This window comes from Enhydra lutris, unplaced genomic scaffold (assembly GCF_002288905.1).
Source record: "Enhydra lutris kenyoni isolate GAN:26980312 unplaced genomic scaffold, ASM228890v2 scaffoldscaffold13, whole genome shotgun sequence".
Lineage (NCBI taxonomy): Eukaryota > Metazoa > Chordata > Mammalia > Carnivora > Mustelidae > Enhydra > Enhydra lutris.
Window position 1 is genome coordinate 36,396,715 of NW_019154097.1, and position 9,276 is coordinate 36,405,990.

Below are 9,276 nucleotides of genomic sequence, written 5' to 3' on the forward strand. Positions count from 1 at the left end.
AACTCAGGCTAACAGTAATACCTGTAACTCACCAGAACGAGGCGTGGGGTTTAAGATTCAAGAAGATAAACACAGACAAAGAATCCAGCACAATGTCCAACACAAGGAGCATGTACTTTACAAATGTTTCCTATTAGACCTGCCATGATGATTACAAAGTATAGTTTTTCTAGTTTCTCTGGACACAATCCTCAGACACAAAGTGTTCATGTAATAAATGAGTCAAAAAGAAAAAAACACTGCTAAATGGAAACAGATTCTTTTGGTCCCAGTATCACTACTTCGGTTCAGTTGGATGTTGCTTATGTACTATGAGCAGTAACGGAAAAACACTATACTCACCTGTATTTTTGATTTCATTGCTTGAAGAGACTGGACCACAGGGATGCAGTAGGCTAGAGTTTTACCTTTTAAAAAATTACAAAAGCAATTAAAATCATAGACCCTAAAGATGTAGGAAAAGCAAAGGAAGTTAAGAAAATGGACTCTACCTTTGGATAGCACTAAACTCCGGAGACGGAGAAAGTGCACATCCAACATCCAAGAGAGGCGAGAACGGAATTTGCCTATCTGCCCCAAGTCCCCATCTTGTTTGTAAATCCAGTACTTCCCAAAAAACCTGCCGCTAAAATCCTTCATCCATCTAACAAAGGGAGACAATGACACATGTCACAAGTTACACAAAGGCTCGACTTGAGGACTGCCCCTCAAAGCTAGAAAACCCCTTTAAAGTCGCCCCTAACCATGCACCTGAGCTTCACGGCTGAGTAAATGACCTGCACGGCGCTGACGTGCTTGGGAGACAGCCTGAACCCCGAGCCAGCCTCCGAAGACCATGGAGAAACCAAGGAATGGCAAAAGCTTCGGGTTTCCACCCACCCGAATGGTGCCTGAGCTGGGGAGGGGGTGGGGCGTGGTGAAGAGCCAACCCGCCATTCCGGGCACAAGAGGGGCAGAAGAACGAGTCTACAGAAAATCTTGGAACACGCAAAAGCGGTGTTCTGTGTTGGAGCAGAACTGGCATCTGAATAGCGTGTGCTCACGCCGGCACTGTGCTCTGGGATCAGAGAATACTCATGCCCCGCTGGAGCGCGGAGGGCAGCTCGGGCCACAGATGTGGGACTGGGCACAGCCCTGACAGAGGCTGACCACCTCCTGATCATTCCTGATCGCAGCACCACCAACCTCCCCTCCCTTTCACTAGGGGAACAAATTCAGGGCTCTCCTCCAGAGCAGGCATGGCCTCCCTCCTTCCCCCAACAAAGGAAAGCCACCGCTGCCACAGACAGACACCTCACTATGGAACCTACCGTGTGAGTGTGGCCTGGGTGTCAGGGAAAAGGGTCAGAAGTTAAGTGGCGACTGACCTGAGCCCGTCTGTGATCTCACCAGAGCATCTCTGCCTTCCAGCAACGCCGGAATACTTTGCTTCTGAACGCTTGGGCCACCCAAAAGAAAGAACACATGCTGAGCTGTAACAGTTTACCCTCCCCTGTTTACAGGCACAGACGCAGGACACACAAACCACAACTGCCCCCATTCTTTGCTGTGTCTGCCAACTGCTGCTTTAAAAGTCACCTAAACATTCAAACGAAGACACTGAGAAACTTTTGATGAATGGAGGGATAAGAGCTCAGTTCAGTTTCTGGAACTCAGCTGAAAATACTGAGGCGAGCCAGGACTGGCCACTCTAGCAAACGGATTAGAAAGAAAAATGGCACAGGCATGATGACAAGCTCGAGCTACCATGAGAGCATACCCGTCCTCCCACCCCCGCCTCCCGTGGCAGGCTCTGGGACCCAGTAAGACGTGACAGGAAGATTCCCAGCAAAAGAGTACAAGGAATCTTGTGAGCCAACCACACAGCCTGCAGCTACTTCCCAGTTTCCAAAAAACCGAGGTGTGACTATCACGCACGCACACTAAGATGTGTGTCCACACGTGTATTTAAAAAACAAACAACAAAAAGGGCACAGAATTCATTTAAATTTGATCGGTAAAACTGAACAACAAAAAAAAATGGGTAAGAGGGGTTCTCCTTTTATTCTTCAAGACCCTTACTAATTTATACCTATGACTTAAATGTGATGGTTAGTAAAATTAAACCATAAAGCATATACACTCACAAAAAGGAAGTTCATCTCTTCTCTGTACCTTTTACTATTCTATTTTCCAAGAATCATCACTCTTAAACATTCAAAAAATTTTTTTTCTGTATCCCATTATACCCGACCAAATATTTACTTCTTTCTTTTTTGCTGCCTCTAGTTCTTACTACTAAAAAATGACGTGACAAATTCTATATAGTGGACATATGATTTTCAATGTGGCAAGGACACCAGTGGGATCCCATGCAGACATATTTTGGATCGGATCAGAGCTGAGAACAGAAGTAGTTGGGACTCAGTCTCTCCACTTAACAAGTGGGGGAACTGGGTGGGTGAGTGCTGTCTCAAGCCCTCAATGGGCAACAATCCAGCAGTGTTCTCTAACACCAAGACACAAATTTGCTCAGTGCTCCACAGATAATTCCGATTTCGCTGGTCATACACATTCAAGTCTTAACAAAAGCAAGGCTGGCCTGGAACCCTTACCTGGTCATACTAGTCATGTTTAAGACCGTATTTATTGTGGAAATCTAAAAGAGAACACACAAAATATTTTTAACTACTGACTTTTTGGCACAAATATATTTAATGCAAATGAGGATGCAAAGAAGGAGAAGACACTGGGATAAAAACAATGGCTGTGCTTCCTCCAACCCGTGTTCTTCCAACCAGTGAGTGTCACCTGGGGGTGGTCCTGCTCACCATCCCCCACTCCCCATTCCCCTACACACATAAATGCGCGCGCGCGTGCGACAATGTCTGGAGAAATTTTTGTTGTCCCAAGTGGGGCGGGGGACACCGCTGGCATCAAGGGAGTAGTCATGGAGGGCTGCTGACCATCCTGTCACGCACAGGACAGTGCCCGTGAGTTATCCATCCCCAAATGGCCACAGCATGAACCTGCTCGATGTCCTCGCTCAAACCCATAGGTAAGAAAACGGCTTATGTGAGCCATCCGAAAGGGGTAAGTAAATTGTGACCATAGGAACAGAGGAAATCCAGACTCCCTAAAAGTTAATGCATTTTTTTCTCTTACTCATAAATAAGAGCGGAAAGTTCATTCACAGTCCAAACAAACCAAAAAACCCCCACCCATTTGTTTGTAGACAATGTATGTTAAAATAGCCTCGTCTTCCTTCAATTCTTTGTAACAAGAGACTACCCTTGATATGAAGACACCAGCTCCGTCCCCTCTCCTACAGTCATTATGACCCGTCACCCACATCAGCTTCCACGTCCCATCCACCCACTAATTAGGAGCTTATCCTAGAGTCCCATAAACAGAGCCCCAGGCCTACTTTGAATTAGGTGAGGAAAGTGTTTAGTTCTTTAGAAAGGGGGTGGGGACGGAGGGAAGGGCAGTGAACAGTAAGCTAAACTCACCGGGATTGTCCTGGAAGAGCATCTTGTCGATCTGACTTCATTCAGGTAACTTGGAGCAAAGTAACCAGCCTTTGCTTTTTCTTCCTAGAACTGTCATTTCACAGACCTTCCCAAGGAAGAACCACACTGAAAGAATGGAGAGACACTTACTAAATGCGGGTGGAGGTCCAGTTCATGGAAAGCTTCTGAAGTGAACACCTCTTCTTGCACCTGCTTTACTACCGGTCTGCAAACGACGAGCAAAACCCAGGCATCAGTTCCCGTCGACAGAGAAAAAGGCAGAAAACACTGAACTCCTCCTGTTCCTGAGCGCACCTGCCCCTGAACATACCTGTGGAGCTCTGGGATTTCAGGGTTGTTTTTAAATAACGATGAAGTCCTAACGCACAGCTTCTGTTCTCGGGTTCCGTCACTCACACCGACCAAAGATTTCCTTGGAGAAAGTGTTTTCTGTGCCTTCCCCTTGAAAGTCCTTTGTGTTTCTTCAGCAGCAGCTTTCTTGGCCAGGAGAAGCGCTGCCTTGTTCCTCCGCTTGGCTGGGGGAGCCTCCCCGGAGGCCTGGTGTTTTCTTTTGGCGGCCTCTGTTTGCTGCGTTGTTCCCAAAAGGCAAGAGCAGCAAGAGATGCATTAGTCCATGAAGACAGACCTCGGAGTGAAGCCTGACCGCCCACGGAACTGCATCTCTCCCTGCAGAGAGCACTACGCCCCATATGTCAAGCAACAGTTTAGGGTCTGCAGTCAGATTCTTTGACTCAGCCTTTTTCCCCAAAAAGAAAAAAACAAACAAAATAAAACAGTTCGAAACACAAACACTCAGCTCATTCATCCACTAGACCTCACCATCCATCTTCACCATCAGCTCCACCAAGATGAGGGTAAGGATCAAGAAGGGAGAAGCCTTTGTGGGGCTGAATGTGAACAAATGCGAGTCTGTTTTAAGGGAGGAGAAGCCCACCTTGTCAAGAGTGTGCGCTGTCAATCCTTACCTCTAGATGTCCACCTACACAAAAAGAACAGGGCAGGGGGGAGCACATCCTCTTTCTCCACCAACAAAGCCTGTTGGTAACTAGACCTGGGATGCCGCAGCCCTGCCCATGCCCAGGAAGCGGGAACCTTCATTACTGCTCTACCCCAGAGTGCTTGGATCGCTGTCATCCTCCCCCCTCACGCTGCTCCCCGGATTCAGATGGCTTGGAGACGATTCCCACTCGCCGTTTCCATTCCAAATGAGAATTCTGCTCCATCCATCACTTCTACCACAATTATTTCCAACTCTCCTTGCCTTTCAGGCCCCATCCGATCGCCGACTGCAGGCTACAACGCTCAGCGTTTTCCGGCCTGTTGCTTATTTCTGTAACGCGGATGTGGTTACGCGCACGACGTCCACACTTCTCCCAGGAGAGGAAACATCCAATTTTCTTTGAAGAAACATTTTATTTTCCTTGGCCTTCTCTTCCAATTTCCACATGAATAAAAAACATCCCATGAGTGGCCAGGGCTTATTGTCCTGGCATTTTGGTTTCTCCTGGAATGCTATTTTCCCCTTCGCTTGAAATGATGGATTCCATTTACACATCAGCTTGCTTTGGCCATGGCTGTCAGCTTCAGGCTAACCCACCAACAGCAACACTTGTTTGTTCCCGACAACTACAGAACTCCTGTATCTAAATAATTCAATAAATACACCTTGGAGTATTTACTATTAACAAAGGAAGTACTGACCTACTCCATCTTACAAATCTATCCTTACAAAGTCCCAAGTTTATGAGTGTTCAGATTAAAGAAAGAGATAAAGTCACGTTCCAGGTCTGTTGAATCATTTACAAGGCAGAATGAAACATGTTGCCGTTCCTTGATTTATGGAACAATGCACTCTTTGGAGCACTCCCACCAGGCATGGGCTTCCTACTACAAGCTCCTCGACAGGTGGCCTTGCGGTATGCCTTGCCTACACATCTCCCCTTACCGTTCTCCATCGCTGGAGACACCAAATTCTAGGGGTTGGAAGCTGTTTCTGACACTTGGACAGGATCTGCCACCTTGATCAACTCTCTGCTAGTCTGAGGCATCCCATTCCTTCACACATCGTCTAACTGCCTGTTTCTTCTTTGGACTTAGTAGCCCAAATAGGACACAAGCTTTCAATCCTTTCTCATCCCAGTCACCTTCTATTCTCACGTCATCTGTTCTCTAAAAGCAAGCATTCAGAATTAGGCATAATATTTCACAGGCTCTCCGCTGCTCTTAGGCTAAAATAGAAAACCTGTAATATGATCTATAAAGCCCTCTAGAAACTGGCCTCTGCCCATCTCAGTGCCCTCATCTTGTGCCTCAGTCGTCCTGGTCTTCCTGAGTTCCTAGAAAGCACCATGCTTCTTCCTTCCTCAGGGCCTTTGCACATGCTATTGCCATACCCATGTCTGCAACACCCTTCCGCCCCACCCTTTGGCTGGCTAACTCAAACTCATCCTTTAGATCTAGGCTTACTGGGTCCTCAGAAGAACCTTTCCTGACCTCTTCTCTCCACCTAGTCAGGCCAGGGCTCCTACTCTTGGCTCTCCTAGGAGGCACCCTTTGTCTTCACTGTAGCATTCAGTACAATTACAAGCATGAAATGTAATTTGTTACGTGGGGTCAGTCATCCCCATTAGACTGTAACCTCTATAAGGAAATGGACAAGTCTGTCCTGCATGGCACTGCACCCCCTGTATGGGCTCAATTCTGCCCAGAGTAAGTGCTCAATAAACACTTGTAAGATGAATGACAACGATGGAATTATCCCTTCCCATAATGTGGACGCTATTCCACTGCTTGTTAGCTTTTCTGTCCCAGCATCCACAACACATTCTTTTAAAAACAAAACTGACCACTCAGCAGCTGCCAAGTAGCGTGGTTCTGAGCATACAAGGCTGAAAAACTAGTCAAGCCCTTGAGGAACTCACAGGTTAGTGGAAGAGACGAAAAGTATAAAACCAGAAACCCAAACCTGTGTTTGTACTCAGAAGAGGTCTGTACAAAGGATTAAGGAAGCACGAAACAAGGAGGCCACCACGGCCTACGTCAAGGGGAAAGGAGGGCAGGAAACAGAAATGCCTCATGAGGTGGCGCCTGAGCAAAGAGGAGCAAGGACGCACCTGCACTTCTAAAAAGTCGGCTCTACAACACTAAGCAAATTACCTCCCTCTGAGCCTCTGTTCCTGTACCTGTAAGACAAGGGGGTTCTGGCAGATGACCTCTATGGCCCATCCAGCCCTAAAAGTCTAAATACTAAGCTTCTGATATTAATAAATACACTAGAGCCCCGGAAATATGCTAAGTACTTATGTGAATTAGCTAATATATCATCCCATTTTAAGATGAGAACACGGAGGCAGAGATAGGAGGTAATTTGTCCCAGGATCGCTGAGGGATCCAGGCTTTGCTCAGGCCCTGATTCTACGGCCAGGGTTCCGGATGGTTACGCTGTAATACTATTTATTAACTGTATCCTGTTTGGTTGGAAAACAGCATGTGTAACTTGATCTCTTGTTTGCTTTCTATGAGGATATACACCAAAATGTTAACCAGAGTTACCTCTGAGTATAGCAGTTATGGGTTTTTTTCCTTTAAGGTCCTTATTTCCCTATTTCCTACAATAAACTTGTATTACCTGAATAATCAAAAAAATTTTTTTAGAATGAAAACACTATATACTCTTACGCACAGCATCACTTAAGTTGTCGAGGCCTTTCCAAATGTGGTGTATTAGTTAACCGCCCCAAATTCAGGCCCCTGGCAAATGAGACTGGCATACTGTAATTCCCATTCAAGACAAAAAATGTGGATGCAGACGAAGGCAATGTAGACCCCCGTCATCATCTCACTAACACACAACCTTTTGACGCGGCGGTTCAAGCGATCAAGAAGCCAGACATCCTGTTTTTATCCCTTCAGCTCACTCAAGGAGGTGTTAATGCTTCCCCTGTGTTACCAGGCACCTCCGCAGCAAAAGCACCCCAATAACCCCTGGACACAGCGATTCCGTTACTCAAAATGGAACCAACACGACTTTACTTACCATTGGCATTTACTAAGTGCTTCTATGGGCCAGAAAATAGAGTCTTCGTATATTTTATTTACTCCTCACAATAACTTCGTATAAAATAGAAACTTGTTTATATCTACTCTTTATTTGGTGGACAATTTTATGTCTACCCTGCATTTTACAATCGTTTTACAGATTGGAAAAGTAAGGTCCAGAGAGGTGAAATAACTTCCCCAAGTTCACAGAACCAGCGAGTTGCAAGGTGGGCATCTAACCCCAGGTCTGCTACTCCAAATCCCAGGCTCCCAGAGGCTCTTCGGTACTTCCGTTTCCTCCTCCCAGAGAAGCAGCAACCCCAGTGCTTAGCTGAAAACTCCTACTCCCAAACCTCTATATCCTAAAGCTTGATTATCACTGAAAAGTCACCAAAGACAATCCTTCTACACACTCGAGGAGTATCAGCTTCAACACGCTGGGATTAGCTGTTGCTTTCTGGAGAAAACACACACCTTCCTCCGCACGAGGTGGTATAATTTCTGGCCTCTGTGGTAACTCGGGATTCTACAACAGATTTTCTGCCCTGCAGCCCTGCTCTCTTCCAGGCGAGAAGTCAACCATCAAACCCGTTCCCAGCTCTGGCTCGGTTGAAATTTAAAGCATCTTTCCCCTCCCCAGGAAGCGGGTTATACGGGCGCTCCGTGTTCTTCCCCACTGCACGTGGGTGAGAATCTATGCCATTTCTGAAAGCTCTCGAAGGAGGCCTCTAGGCTCCGGTCCCCGTTCCTGCACCGAACGACCTTCCATCGAGGCACCGGCGGTGAGAGAAGTTAGGAGGTGTGGCTAGCAGGCGCCGGGCTGGCACCCCCGGCTGGCACCCCCCTGCGGCAGTCCCTAACTTGGGCGGGAATCAGCTCCCATCCCCTACGCGACCTTCGGGGCCCTCCGACCAGCAGCCCGAGCCGGCAGACGCCCCTCCACCCCGGCTCCGCGGCCGCCCAGAACGTCCCGGCGGGGCAGTGCTCCGAGCCCAGACACGTGCCGTTCAGCGACTTCTCCAGAAGCTGCTAGACAGCCCACCTCCCCCCGTAACTCGGTCGGTAGCTCGGAACCCTGCCCAGAGGCGAGGCGGCAGCTCGTGTCGTGCGGCAGGCTGGGCCGCGGCGGCGGACGGCTCGGAAGCCGGGTCAGAACTCACCCGCCTCGCCTGGGCCCAGCGGGGTCCGGAGAGCGTCCCGGGGCCGCCGGCCGGGGACTCCGCAACGTGGAGGAGCGGCCCGCCGGCGGCTGCCATGGCGCACGGCGACGCGCTGGCACAGGCGGACACGGGCGGGCGCCGGCACCCGCTGGCGCGGCCAGACCTCCGGAACCCGGCCCGGAGCTCGCCTTGGCCCCACGTGGGCGGCGCGCGAGGACCCCGCGTAGCTGCCCCGCCGGCTCCTGCGGCCGCGCCCCTTCCGGGTCCCTAGAGCCCAGGGGCCACGGCGCCGGGGGCCTCGGGACAGGGTGGCTGCTCCGCTCGGCGTCCCTCGCGGCTCGCCCCGCGGCGGGCGATGCCACATGACACCCAGCCCTGGGGTTCATGCTGGTGAAGTTCTCTGAGTGCCTCTGAGAAACAAGGGGCCGTGTGCCGCCCAGCCAACGTTTCCTTCGTTTGCTGCCGGGCCACCGCTGCCTCGGCACTTTACTTGCCCGGGAGGTCTCCACAGGGGACTGGGGCTCGGTCGCCCGGAGAGGGAGCCCTCGCGGCCCCCTTCCCGTCGC

General features: G+C 49.5%; 1 protein-coding gene across 2 annotated transcripts in view; it reads right to left on the reverse strand.

Moving 5' to 3' along the window:
- The window catches only part of LOC111145582 (DEAD-box helicase 31), a 68,216-nt gene extending 59,353 nt beyond the window's left edge, over window positions 1-8,863 (reverse strand). Inside the window, exons 1-6 of one of the 2 annotated variants that reach the window (XM_022500545.1) lie at window positions 8,711-8,863; window positions 3,823-4,079; window positions 3,642-3,717; window positions 2,595-2,638; window positions 1,368-1,438; window positions 343-407 (exon numbers count right to left, since the gene is read on the reverse strand). In XM_022500545.1, the coding sequence (XP_022356253.1) occupies window positions 343-407; window positions 1,368-1,438; window positions 2,595-2,638; window positions 3,642-3,717; window positions 3,823-4,079; window positions 8,711-8,806 (609 nt within the window). In that variant the 5' untranslated portion in view covers window positions 8,807-8,863. Of the gene's footprint in view, window positions 1-342; window positions 408-1,367; window positions 1,439-2,594; window positions 2,639-3,641; window positions 3,718-3,822; window positions 4,080-4,703; window positions 7,063-8,710 lie in introns of those variants that run through there. The other variant, XM_022500546.1, reaches the window with a different exon arrangement.
- Between the last annotated feature and the right edge of the window lie 413 nt (window positions 8,864-9,276).